General features: G+C 47.6%; 1 protein-coding gene across 4 annotated transcripts in view; it reads left to right on the top strand.

The window, feature by feature from the left end:
• Positions 1-13,976, top strand: part of TTC21A (tetratricopeptide repeat domain 21A) — a 31,503-nt gene that overhangs the window by 1,511 nt on the left and 16,016 nt on the right. For 2 of the 4 annotated variants that reach the window (XM_025376893.1, XM_025376892.1), the window contains exons 2-9: positions 41-170; positions 992-1,102; positions 1,813-1,979; positions 3,422-3,544; positions 5,513-5,670; positions 9,317-9,425; positions 11,173-11,271; positions 12,264-12,456. In XM_025376893.1, the coding sequence (XP_025232678.1) occupies positions 41-170; positions 992-1,102; positions 1,813-1,979; positions 3,422-3,544; positions 5,513-5,670; positions 9,317-9,425; positions 11,173-11,271; positions 12,264-12,456 (1,090 nt within the window). The remainder of the gene's footprint in view (positions 1-40; positions 171-991; positions 1,103-1,812; positions 1,980-3,421; positions 3,545-5,512; positions 5,671-9,316; positions 9,426-11,172; positions 11,272-12,263; positions 12,457-13,976) is intronic. The other 2 variants (XM_025376894.1, XM_025376895.1) reach the window with 2 other exon arrangements.

Raw genomic sequence — 13,976 nt, 5'->3', positions numbered from 1 at the left:
AAGGGACTGGGCTAATGCAGCTATGTCTTCCTTCATACAGGCTGGGATCATTTACTATAGCCAGGAAAAGTACTTCCACCACGTGCAGCAGACTGCAGCTGTGGGCCTGGAAAAATTCAGCAATGACCCTGTGTTGAAGTTCTTTAAAGCCTATGGAGTCCTGAAAGAAGGTAAGGACTTGGCAGTGTTGGTCTTGTGACCCCAGGCACTAGCCCGGCCCTAACACTCTGGCTCCACCTGGATGCCTCCTTGTATCCTAGTTATGGTCCCATAAAAACAGTTTCATACTCAGCGGCTGGATTCCCACGGGAATCCACAGAAGCCTACGTAATCCATATCTAGTTGACTTTTGAGACCTCAGAGCGCTCACTATCCCTGCTCTGCACCTCGGGTTCCCTCTCTGTAAAATGAGTGATTGGAGAGATAGCTGCATGATTCTTGAAGTAATTCCAGGCCTGGAAGCTGAGAACTGGTAATGCAGGCAAAGGAGGAGGAAGAGTAGGTGTGAGGACAGGTGGGTATGATACAGGTACGGGGAAAGGAGTGGGGCCCATGCAGGTGCAGATGCACTGACATTCAGAAGGTGGTCCTGGGCTGAGGACTGGCCGAATGGCCCATGGCCAGTATCTGAGGACATGGAGGGATAAATGTAATCAGTGGCTCTTGAGCACTAGCTGGGAAAGCCCTGCCTGAAGTCCTTCTTCAGAACTGACGCAGCTAATTGCAGCCTCACACATATCCCCACAAGTACTCACAGGTACACCTTTCAAGTCCAAGATTTCCAGCCCCCAACAGCCTGGACCATGTTACCAGCAACTCTTTCCCAGAGCCCCAGTCTTCAGGGAGCTTGGGTCACTGGGGACCTTTCAGACCAGTTAGTCCTCTGACTCTGGGCAAAGGCAGGTAGTGCTGAGCCGTTGGGTCAGCTACAGAGTCTCATGTCCTCTAATCCTGGAGCTTGAGAGTATAACTATGTGGACTGTCTTTGCAGAGCACATCCAGGATGCCATCAGTGACCTGGAAAGCATCAGGCATCACCCAGACGTGTCCTTGTGCTCTACCATGGCCCTCATTTATGCTCACAAAAGATGTGAAATCATTGGTGAGTGCCACCATACTCAGCCAGGCCTGACCCACCAGGGGAAAGAAAGCCCTGCCCCAGAGATACACAGTCCCTCAAGGGCTGCCAAAGGAGGTGTGTGCCCTGGTGGCTGGGCAGATGCTGTTAACCAGTGAGAAGTGACTGCTGCTCATCTCCCCTTGGAGGTCTGGGAGAAGACGCTATGCCTGGATCCAACTGAGTGGAAGCAGGCAGAACCCATGACAGTGGGAGGGGTCCATGCTCCAGATCCCAAGATTTGGGGAAACACCCTTCTTCTTTGCCAAGATCTTGTCAGAAAAACCAAGCTAATATATATAATTCTACCCCTAATCTCCACCCCTCTAGAGTCAGGGAGAGGGTCCAAGAGTGACTACAGACTACTGTTTCCCCACTCATAATAAGTTGTGGGCCTGAGGCTAAGGATTTTGGTTTGGTCTGCCTGCTCAGCACACTGCTAGGCACAGAAAAGAGAAGATAATCTCAGAGAGCACACCTGAGTCCAGGCCGGGGCAGCCCCTGCGGCATCTCAAGGGCAGGTACTGCTGGTTTCTAGGCCTTGGACTGCACGCGGTGTGCTGCATATGTTGAAGGAGATCCACAGTGTGTGAGAGAGACCCAGAGGTAGTTCCCTGGGCTCTTGGTGGCCCCTGCAGAACTAGGCAGACTTCCGCATCCTAACTCTCCCTCTTCCTTCGCTCTTGGATTTACAGACCGAGAAGCAATTCAGGAGCTTGAGTACAGCCTAAAGGAAATACGCAAGACAGTCAGTGGGACTGCCCTGTACTATGCTGGTGTCTTCCTCTGGCTCATAGGCCACCATGACAAGGCCAAAGAGTACATTGACCGCATGCTGAAGATCTCTAGAGGCTTCAGAGAGGTACTCACCACACCATGGGGACAACAGGCGAAGAAAGCAGCACCCAAACACGTAATAGCAGGGTGGCCCTTACTCCCACAAAGGGCCCTGAAACTGGGGGAGAGCCACACCCAGGCACTGACAAAATACCGGGTCTCACAGTTGCCCCAGGTATGTTGTCTCTGGGCTTAGCAGAGGTTACTCATTGGCGTTTGTCCATAGAATCTGATTTCTAGATAGATTTTCTATGGCTTGCACCATATTCTTAAGAAATTTTTTTTTGAGACCTCACTGCAGCCTCAGCCTCCCAGGCACAAGCAATCCTCCCACCTCAGCCTCCCAAGTAGCTGGGACCATAAGTGTGTGCCAGCACATAAAGCTGGTTTTTACATTTTTTATAGAGACTGGGTCTTGCCATGTTGCCCAGGCTAGTCCAGACTTACTGGTTCTTTTGAGGACCCAGATGAGCTGGTCACACTGGGCCATTCCCTCCCTATAGTGCTCTGCTGGAACTGAATGGTGGCTCATGCAGTACAGCCCATATACTGTATATCTGCACTAATATGGAATTTGAAGCCTCAGTCTAGACCATGCCTTCTCAGCAGGGCTGATACCAATTTTCAAAGGGTGTAGACATGGTCCCTGGGGGAGAAGATGAAAAAAATCTTATTCTTTATGTATAAAATACACACATATATATATAGTACACAATACACAGATATGGTATATCTGAGGCATTAACATTTCTTGCAGGGGAAGGGATTAATTAGGAAACAGTATCTAAAGAGACTCCTTAGGACAGATAATAGAAAAAGAGAAATAGAAATATAACAGAGAAATACTGATCTAGGCCATCATGAGGGGTGCTTTAGGGCAGGGCTCTTCCAAGTCTGCTTCCCAGGCCTGGCCCTCCCCATCTGCCAGGAGAGGCTGGGTGAAGGCTAACATGGAACCAGCGAGGTCCACGAGCTCAGAATGGCTCCTGCTCACCCACTCAGAGGGCATTCCTGGGCTTCCTATGCAGGGCCAGGCCTTGTGCTGGCCTAAGAAGTGGAGAGATCAAGAGTGGCCCTGAGTAGGCCCCCATGTTGGCTACTGACCCCAGTGTAAACAGGCAATGACAGGATAGGTGAGTGTGCCTCAGTAAGGGTTATGGAGAGCTGTAAGGGTACAGGGAAGGAGGTCTCCTAAGCAGGGGCCTCTGAGGCTGAGTTGTACCGAGTGGTAATGGACATCAGGTGCTGGGGTTTGGTTGGGAGTGGGAGGGGTGCTATCCAGGGCATTTCCAAACAAAGCAACAATGGGAGACCTGGCCATGAGAAAGAGCCAGCTGCCCTGAGATCTGCATGGGGCTGTGCCTGGCGGGGCCTCAGGGTGTTGGGTGGCAAAGGGTGGATCATGTGCAGGCTGGGTTGAAGCTGTGCGGAACCAAGGACTTCATCTTTCATCTTGTTCTCATCCAGGCCTACGTGCTCAGAGGCTGGGTGGACCTCACCTCAGACAAGCCCCACACTGCGAAGAAAGCCATTGAGTACCTGGAACAAGGAATTCAGGACACCAAAGATGTGCTGGGGCTGATGGGAAAGGTGGGCAGTGGGAAAGGGAGAGGTAGAAGTATTCCTGGCCAGGCCACTGGAACCAGAGACCCACCAGGTACCCCCAGGCCAAAACCTCAGTCTCCAGATGCCTCATCTGGTAGATGAAGAGCAGAGGCCCAGAGAGGTTCAGCAGCCAACCCAGGGTTACACAGCAGTCCAAGGTCCACTCTACTTCTCAAATTCTTCCTGGTTGATCTGAGTTTCTGTCTCATTTGCATGGGGGTCTTCTCAGGGTCACTATCTGAAGGTCTGTCCTTCCTTGACCCTCTCAGGCTTTCTGTCTGCCTCTGTGTTAGTTTCACTCAATGCCTTTCTCCCTTCTTTTATTTTGACCTTCCCATTTCACCTCTTTCTACCTGTTAAATTCATTTAGTGTGCCGTAAGAAAAGGGAGGTATATATTTTATATGTTCTGTATTTTCTGATCTTAAGTTTCTTTTTTCTCTTGTGAGCCTCATGGAATTAATCTTTGAGAGAAAAAATGTCCTCATATTTTCTTCTGTTTGTATATTTTTTATTATAAAAGAGTATGTACTTATTTAAGAAAACAGAAGCCTGAAAAAAGTCAACAGATGAATTAAAATGGCAGGCTTAGTCTTACTGCTCCAAGACAAGTGTTAGTATTTTAGGGCAATGTCTTCTAGTCTTCTTTCTATACTTGGGTCCAGGGTGTGTGTTAGGTTGGCTTTCTGGGTGGCAGAAAGCGATGGAGATTATTGTGAGCCAGCTTATCACAGAGCACCCTTGGGGCCAGCATCTGTGGAAAGAGAAGGCTGGCTGTGAACAGTCACAGCAAAGGCCGCAGCCAACTCTGTGAGGAACTCTGGAGCTGGGAAGCCCCTTCAGTGAGCTCCCCGTCAGTGCCCTGACACTGGAGGTGGGCTGCCCCAGGGACAGGTGTGACCTGGGACAAAGCAGCTCCCTTCAACCATGGGTGATCCCTGGAGGGAGGCTCCATTGAGAGCCATCAGTCACCAACTCTCCTGCTCCTGATGGTAGGGGGGTGGGTCACAGTGTTGGTATATAATGTAGTTTTCACCCTAGGGCATATTGTCATTTACTTTGTTTTTCTTCATGTAATATTGTCTTTGTGTAATATTCAAAATGTCAGTTTGAACATAGATGTAAAGCCAGTCTTCTATTGTATGGGCATAATGTAATTTACCAACCCGGTCCCCTATTGTTTGGATATTGGGATTGTTTCTGGTTATGCACTTAAAGTTTTTCAGTGAACACATTTGTACAAAAATCTTCATTATACAGAATAATCCTCTTGTTTTTAATGACAAGTCTCTTAATGGGGGTTACTGTAGGTCTGAGGGAAGCCCTCCTTTCAGAGTCCAATTTCAAGTCTTTTAGAAGCATTGCCCCCTGGCCCTTAGGGCACCTGTGTCGTGACTGTTTGAGGAGAACCTAGTGGCTGGTGTTTGCCTGCAGAGGCCATGACCGCAGCCCAATAGGCCTTGACAGAACAACAACAAAAAAACTCCACAACCTTGCGATAGAAGTATTTGCCAGAAAACCCTAACTGACTCAGAATTGCTAAACTGGGCCTTGGCAAGCAATTTCAGTGATGCAATACAGAAAAGTGAATGGGAAATGAATGGAAAATTTATGGAACTGGAAAGTGCCCAGTGACCTCACCTCTCGCCTTCAGGGTAACCTCACATGGGCTTGCCCTATCCCAGGCCTGCTAAGTTTCCCAAGCTTGGGGCTTAGCTATGTCCCCAAAGCCCCTGTTCATCCTGTCCAAGAACCCAAGACTGTTGTAAACCTTGATATGTCACTCTTTCTCCCGGGGACTTTGAGGGGCTACTGGCCCAGCTGAGAGGACCCGCAGTGCCCATGTGTCAGGTTCTGTTCCTGTTTTCATGGAGACACTGAGACAACCCCCCTCCAACAAACTCCCTTCATGGGCACTCCCTTCACGGAGGCTCTTCTGTCTGGCTCCCAACAGGCAATGTACTTCATGATGCAGCAGAACTACTCAGAGGCCCTGGAGGTGGTGAACCAGATCACTGTGACTTCAGGGAGCTTCCTGCCAGCCCTCGTCCTGAAGATGCAGCTGTTCTTAGCTCGGCAGGACTGGGAGCAGACAGTAGAAATGGGACATAGGTGAGTTACTGCCCAACCGTGCAGCTTCCTTTCTTTCCAAGACAAGGATGCTAACACGTATGTTACCATCTTATAAGATGGTGAGGCAGGAAAACAAGGCGGAAAGGTAAATATCGCCCATAGAGGAACTGGGAATTGTGCTATGGCCAAATTGGGATGAGGAGGAGACGGGGGACGGGTGTGCAAGCAAACGAAATACACATCATAACATGAGGCTAGGAGCTGTGGCCTGTGATGGCTAAATCAAGAAATAGAGGGTAAAGGCTTGTTAAACAACAAGAGGCAGGGAAGGACCCATTGAAAGAACTAAAGCAAGAGTTCCAGGGTAGAAAGCAGTGGCTGTGAAGACTGCAGGAGAATAAGACTAGAATATATTTCATTATTAAGTTTTTTTTTAAACTATGAGTATGGTATACCTTAATAAAAACTTTAGGGGAAAAAAGTCACTGGTGACTTTGAGAGAAGTGTTTTAGCAGCAGACTGGGTACATAAACCAGAGAGCAGATTTCAGGAGTTATTGGGCGTGTAGAAACCAGATACCAAGTATAGAGTGATCTGGAAGCATTGTGAAGAAAAATGAAAACGGCTTTTGGGAGGATATTTGATGCAAGGCTTTTGGCGAGCCAAAAAAAAAAATGTCTCTTTAAACTCTAATGGGCACAGTGGGCTCATGCCTGTAATCCTAACACTTTGGGAGGCTGTGGCAGAAGGATTGCTTGAGCCCAGAAGTTCAAGACCAGCCTGGGCAACATAGTGAGACCTTGTCTCTACAGAAAATAAAAAAATAAAATCAGCTGGGCATTGTGGTGTGCACCTGAAGTCCCAGCTACTAGGGAGGCTGAGGTGGGAGAATCACTTGAGCCCAGGAAGGTTGAAGCTACAGTGAGCTGTGATTGTGTCACTGCACTCCAGCCTGGGTGACAGAATAAGACCCTGTCTCAAAAAATAATAATAATAAATAAAAATAAACTCTAACACTTTATTTTTATCACAATCATTCTAAAATGTATCATCTTCATTTTTTTCCCAGTAGGAGTTAATGGCCCATGAGTTATCACTATGACTTGTAACTGAATTATAGGGAAATATATAGCACAGGTCTAAAAAAAAAAAAGCATATAATCAAACTTCTTCCTTCCCTTGGGAAGAATCCTAATTCCTCCGCTGATGGCTGGAACTTGAATCTTATAGAGAGGTGCTGGTGGCAAATCAAACATGTCCTGCCCAGGCCACAGGCGCCACACACAAGCTGCTAATGCCTGTGTGGACCTCAGCTTCCCTTTCTCACAGTGTAGACCTGGCCTTCGTAGGAGCTTGCTTTGGAGGCTAGGTCTCAGGCCAGCAGCTCACCTGGAAGCACCTGTCTGAAGCCATATGTGGGTGTTTGTGGCCTCCCCGGCCCTGGCCCTGCTGTGTCCATGTGAAGGGAGACAGTGTTTGGAGCCAACAGATTGAATCCAGTGCCCCAGCGTGTTCCCTCATGGAAGCTTTCCTAGTTAGTGGGATTCATAGAATTCCCTCAGATTTTTTTTTTTTTTTTTTTTTTCTTTTGGAGACGAAGTCTCGCTCTGTCGCCCAGGCTGGAGTGCAGTGGTGCGATCTCGGCTCACTGCAAGCTCCGCCTCCGGGTTCACACCATTCTCTTGCCTCAGCCTCCTGAGTAGCTGGGACTACAGGCGCCCGCCACCTCGCCTGGCTAATTTTTTTGTATTTTTTAGCATAGACGGGGTTTCACCATGTTAGCCAGGATGGTCTCAATCTCCTGACCTCGTGATCCGCCTGCCTTGGCCTCCCAAAGTGTTGGGATTACAGGCGTGAGCCACTGCTCCCGGCCCCTCAGATTTTTAAAACTCTGCTCTATAAAGGTGTGTTTCTGTTTTCATCCCTAATATATTTTTTCTTTCTTTTCTTCATTAATATTAAAAGTCTGCCTCTCTTATTAGCCTTTTTAAAGAACCAGCTTTGAGTTTTGTAGCTCCTTTCTATTATATTCTAATAAAATAGAAATTTTGTATTATAAGTTCTATATTATATTCTTTGTGTATTCTAATTTATTAATTTCTGCCCCCCCTTTTTTTGCGGGGGGGGAATGTCTTGCTCTGTTGCCTAGGCTGGAGTGCAGTGGCATAATCATAGTTCACTTCTGCCTTGAACCTCTGGGCTCAAGTGATCCTCCCATCTCAGCCTCTCAAGAAGCTAGGACTACAGGCAAGCACCACAATACCCAGCTATTTCTTTTTATAAGTTTATTTTTTTTTTTTTTATGTTGCCCAAGCAGCTGTCAAACTCCTGGGCTCAAACAATCTTCTTGCCTCTGCTTCCAAAAGTCCTGGGGTTATGGGTGTGAGTCACCACACCCAGCCTAATTTCTGTTCTTAACTTTATTATTTCCTACCAACTACTTTTTTCCAAGGTATTCTGCTATTGTATTCTCTTTTTTTTTTTTAATTTTGGTTTTCGGTTTTATTTTTTAATTTGTAGAGATAGGATCTCACTGTGTTGCCAGGCTGGTCTTGAACACCTGGCCTTAAGCAATCCTCCCACCCCAGAATCCCAAAATGCTAGGATTACAGGTATAAGCTACCATGCCTGGCCTGTTTTCTGACTCTTAATTTGGATGCCTGTCTCAACCATTCTACCAATTTTACTTTAGAATATAAGCATTGAAGTCTGTGGGTGTCTCTCAAGGTACAATTTTTGCAGAGTCTACCCATTTGGATATGTAATATTTTTCTATATCATTTGGCTCCAAGAATTTTCTAATATCTATTCAGATTCTTCTTTGGTCTATAAGTTTTTCAAAGTATGTTGCAGTTTTTGTTAATTCTCAAATGTATGAGGTTTACAGTGCTCTCAGAAGCATCAGAAATGGTTAGAACTTTTTCAGTGCTGATTGCGCCTAATCATGTTGGAATTTAGTGTGTGAATTAGACGAACCTACTATTAAGCAGAAAGTCATTCCCTGACAGGCTGAAAAATGGGAAAGAATCTTTCTATAAAGAAATAGAATATCGAAAACCTCATAGTATGGTCAGAAGCTATAGCTTCACAATGGGACAGAATTGAAACCCAGGTTCCTTTTCCATCTTAAAGTGACTGCCCCCCAAGTACCTTTCTGGCCACCTCCAGACTCTGGCACCGTGGTCATGTCTGGCTAGTTGGGTTATGAATACGTTTCTGTGGCAAAGACCCTCAGATACACAACTTAAATAACATAAAAGGTTATTCTTCCTCCAGGTAAAGTTGTTGGTGGCTCAGGGCTGGGATAACAGCTTAACTCTGGGGAGTCCCAAGCCCCTCTGTCTTGTTGCTCTGCTATTCCTAGGATAATGCTCACATGGTCCACATTCCAGACAGTAGGCAGGAGGGAAGGCATGCTGGTGGGGCACAACTGGACAGCACACCCCTCACTTGCACTTCTATCCTGTAGGTCAGACCTTTGTCACATGGCCAAATGTAAGCTGCACAGAGAGGCTGGGAAATGTCATCTTTATTCTGAGCAGCTTATGTCTGGCTAATTTGGGAGTTCTATTATTAAAAGAAGAGGGGAGAATGGATATTCAAAGACAATCAGAAGTTGCCAACTCACCATCCCAGCCTTGCCTATCAATACCCTCAATTCATGTGCCTCCTCTTCTTCCTTCAGAATCCTAGAAAAAGATGAAAGCAATATTGATGCCTGCCAAATTCTAGCTGTGCATGAGCTTGCAAGAGAAGGAAACATGACCACAGTAAGTTCTTTGAAGACTCAGAAGGTGAGCCTTGAAACAAAGTCAGGGAGGAACCCTTCATAACCTGTGCACCTGACCCAAAGCCTTTGTACAGAGCCCCTGGATCTCAGCTTCCTCTTTCCTACCCACCCCTATACTCGCTGCCAAGGAGGCCTGCTCTGGTTTGACTCTTTGGGTTGTGTAGCTTGGGAGTCAGGCAGCATCAGGCAGTGAGGTTGATGCTAGGCTCTGCCCTGTGCTATCTGTGGAAGCCTTGGCAGGTGTCCCCACCTGGATAAGCCTCAGGCTTCCTGTTTGTAAAATAGACAGAATTCCACACAGGACTAAATGTGATAAGAAGTGGGAGAGTTTGGAACAGTCCCTTTCACACTACAGTAATTTCATCAATGTTAACTGATAGTAGAAGTCGTGGTAGTATTTCTGAATTCAGGAAATGCCATTTTTTTAGGGGATAGTTGGAACTGCTCAGGCATTGGCCAGGTAATTCTGGGCCCCAAACATGTTCGTAAGTCTTGTAGTTTTCCAGAGAAACCAAAAATAGCCCTCAAATGCAGTCAGAAACACCTAGAATTCTTAGTGAAACTCCAATACCCAGACAAGTTCTCATTTTCAAAAAGAGGTTGTGTTTTTAGCCAAAGCATTGCCTTTTAGATCAGTGAAATATATTGCCTCTGTGGAGAGCATGGCAAACCAAGAGTCTCTAAGGGGTCATGGTGGGAAGGGGAAGCTTCTGGTTCCTTCTGCACAGCTCTGAGATTGTGGGTTTTGTGGGATGGGATGAGGTAGAGGGGAAAGTCCGTATTTGGGAGGAACCCACAAAAAGGGCCCCAGCCCTTTTCGTCTCTGGGTAGGAATAAGAGAATAGGACTAACCTCAGCTCCCTGTGACCCAAGATCCCTAAGCATACCTTCCTGGGGCCTGGTCTGAAAGTTAATCCCAAGGGCAGACTTAGCATTTAGCTAACTGGAATTTAGCATTAGCCCCTCTTTTACTCCTACTTCAAACCTCGGGGCCTACCTCCGACCCCGAGCTGACTACCCAGTTCTAATTTTGTTCATGCTTACTGAACAGAGTGGACCCATACCATCCTGGGTTTTGCTTTTGGCACTCCTCTGCAGCTGGGAACTAAGAATTCCTTACTCCTGGGTAGGGAGTGGGAAAGAACCTAAGCTTTGGAATCTGTCAGTGACCTAGGTGACTGGGTGACCTCAGACCAATTGCCTAACCTTTCTGACCTTTCATGTGTTGGACAGGAAAGTTTGGAAAGTTCAGATCGTTATACTGACTTACATTTGACTCATGTCAAAATGGAGCAGAGGCTTCTGGGCCAGCACAGTTAGTTTGCTGCTGGCCTGGCAGGCTGCACTATGGACACAGTGAGGGCTAGCTACTGGCTCTGCCTGGGTGGGTCTGAAAAGGCAGCTTCTCTTCACAAACTCGGGAACAGGGCTATTCTATGGGTTAGCCCTGCTCCATAAGGAGCAGTCAAAAGAGAAAAAAAGAAAAAAAAAAAAAAACAAATTCAGGAACAGAGGGGCAGTGCCAGCTCTGGGTGAATAATGTCCCCAGGAGCTCCACCTATGGGCCTTTGAAGTAATGCTAATGCGTGGGCCACTCCAATTCACTTAAATCTGAATTTCTGGGGGGTTGTGCCTGGGCATGGGCATTTTTTAAATCTCCCAGCTGATGCTACTATGCAGCCAGGGTTGAGAACCACGGCCCAACTCTGACATTGCACCTTGCATGTTGACATTCTGTTTTGTCCCTGCAGGCTACCAGTCATGTTAGAAATCTGATTAAGGCACTAGAGACAAGGGAGCCCGAAAATCCAAGCCTCCATCTTAAAAAAATTCTTGTGGTTAGCCGACTGGTAAGAAGGTTCTTTCCTGGTTCTGAAATGGTGCTTCTCCCTGCTTTCCTTAGAGGAGACCTGTGCTCCCCCAGGACACTCCTTGAGTGCCTTGCCCCTCCCTTCTGGCTCAAACTTGTCCTTTTGGGGTAGTGGCTCATAGCCTCTTGCACCTACTTGCCTCTGGCTGATAACTGTGACATGTGGGTTCTACGTCCTTAGCCTAGGTGCCCCCTCAGAGATGCCATGAAGATCAGGGAGACAGGGTCTGAAAGTACTTTTGGAGTAGGCTGTGCCTTATTTGGGGAAAGTGGGTGGTATTGCCGCTGTTATGCAGCAGAGCCATACCCAGCTCTGGCCTCCAGTGCCTGGGTGCCTGGCTCCCATATTCTTTTGTGTGGAAGTGGCCTGAGAAGGCTGGCCTGCCTAGGCCTCTCAAGCATCAGGGAAGGTCCAACTAGACCAGGTTGCCAACAAATCTGTGTCTCTTTTAGACTCTTCAGCCCCAAAGCAAGATTTACTAGAAGTAGTTGCTATAAGAATGAAGGCAACTCTGGGACCTCAGGAACCAGAACTGTGGAGTTGCATAGATACCATCTCTCCCTCTGTGTGTCTGATTCTCTCTGCCTTGTTCTCCACATATGGCAGGGAACATAGCTGATGGCAGCCTTTGGGGCCCCTTCTTATTACTGGACACAAAGAAGTTCTTTCATTCAGCTTCAATTTTTGAAAAACTTCTTGGTGACTCCTTAGACCAATTACTGTGGTCAGACAGGGGATAGGTCCCTCAGAGGACCCTGTGGCTAGAGGCAGGTTCCACAGATGTGGCCAGTGAGAGGTTCCTTGGGAGCCAGACAGCAACACAGACCCAGCTGCCTAGACACAGGGTACCTCTTGGGCTCTCCTGGGCCTACCCAGCCCTGCCTACCAAAGTGTCCCCCATTTCTGACATGACCTTGCTGTTACGGCTGGACTGACTGGTCTCCCAATTCCCACCTTCCTGTTTCTTGCAGTGTGGGAGTCACCAGGTGATTCTAGGACTAGTGTGTAGTTTCATCGAGCGCACCTTCATGGCCACCCCCTCCTACATCCATGTGGCCACAGAACTGGGCTATTTCTTCATCCTGAAGAACCAAGTGAAAGAGGCCTTGCTGTGGTACACAGAAGCCATGAAACTGGACAAGGACGGCATGGCTGGTTTGACAGGTATATGCAGGCAGGGCAGGGTTCGGGGCTGGGTGTCGGGAGCCAAACCGGGCAGCTTCCACGGGTCCAGAAGAGAGGTGCTGGAAAGCATTCTCCTTGGGGGGTATGTGAATTTTGGGGTACGATGTATGATGGGGTATCTTTCTGGGAATCCACAAGTATGGATGTAGGAGGCACAGGAATGCTCGGAGGTATGATCAGAGTCACTCTGATCTCCACTAGACCTCCACCGTCTGTCTACACTGATTGCCCCAGAAGACTGACAGGCTGAACCTTACACTCAGTGGGCCCTGCCTCTTCTCAGGCTGCCCAGGCCGGGGTTGGAGGCAGTTCTACTCACCACCAATCCGCACATGCAGAGCCTCTAGATTCACCTCTGCAGACCCTCCTCCAGGGTTGTGAGCTGAAAAACCACCAAAAAGAGTAGCTCTGAGAATTATATATTTCCCTGTCTGTCCAGGTGATTTTAAAAATCCTTTCTGTAAATGTCAAATGAACTTTCTACAACGCCATTTCCATTTTACACATTTTTTAAAGCCCCCTACTCTATGGTCTGTGGTGAATTCTGAAACGGCAGTGTTTGCTTTGGGTTGAGGAAGTTGTGTGATCCAGTGCTCAAGGCAGGCTGGCTCTTGCCCTGGCCCTGAGGGGCTGTGTGTTTGGGGCCAAGTCACTTCTCCTTTCTAAACTCTAGGCTCCTCATCTGCATAGCACAGTTATCAGAGTAGTTTATCTTGACTTCTGGTTCAACATGTCAGGCTGACCCCCTCAAATCCATGCTTGCCCTCTGTCCCCAAATCCCATGAAAATAATGAAAGATATCTTTAAAAGGTAATTAGCCGGGCGTGGTGGCTCATGCCTGTAATCCCAACACTTTGGGAGGCTGAGGTGGGCAGATCATTTGAGGTCAGGAATTCGAGACCAGCTCGGCCAACATGGTGAAACCCCATCTCTACTAAAAACACAAAAGTAGCCAGGCGTGGTGGAGGACACCTGTAATCCCAGCTATTCGGGATGCTGAGGCCAGAGAATCACTTGAACCCGGGAGGCAGAGGTTGATATGTGCCGAGATGGTGCCACTGCACTTCAGCCTGGGCCGCAGAGTGAGACTCCACCTCAAAGAAAAAAAAAAAAGGAATACATTACAGCCTTAGAAACAGAAAAATACCTTCCATAGACCAGAAACTTTGAAGAATTTCACATTTCTAGAAGATGGAAGGCAAATGGTATCAAATACATGGGAATTCCAAGCAGATCTAGAAACCCATAAACCAACATAGGCAGAGATGGGTTAGCTAAAGAATTTAGTAGACCAGCTTTCCCCAAAGAGTTCCAGGAAAAACAAAAACTAAAAAACACGAGCTCAGGGTCACCAGAGGCTGAGTGTGAAAGCATGCCACAGGGCAGTGAAAGCGATTATAGGATTATTGGAACCGTGCCCCGGCCAGAGACTAGAATCCAGGAGGTGTGTATTGGGTGTTGGGGCAGGAGGGAGAGGAGCAGTGCTCTGGATGATTTCC

The sequence above is a fragment of the Theropithecus gelada genome, chromosome 2 (assembly GCF_003255815.1).
Source record: "Theropithecus gelada isolate Dixy chromosome 2, Tgel_1.0, whole genome shotgun sequence".
In the NCBI taxonomy this organism is placed as follows: Eukaryota; Metazoa; Chordata; class Mammalia; order Primates; family Cercopithecidae; genus Theropithecus; species Theropithecus gelada.
The sequence above is the reverse complement of the archived record's forward strand: the minus strand, read 5'-3'. Positions and strand labels throughout refer to the sequence as shown.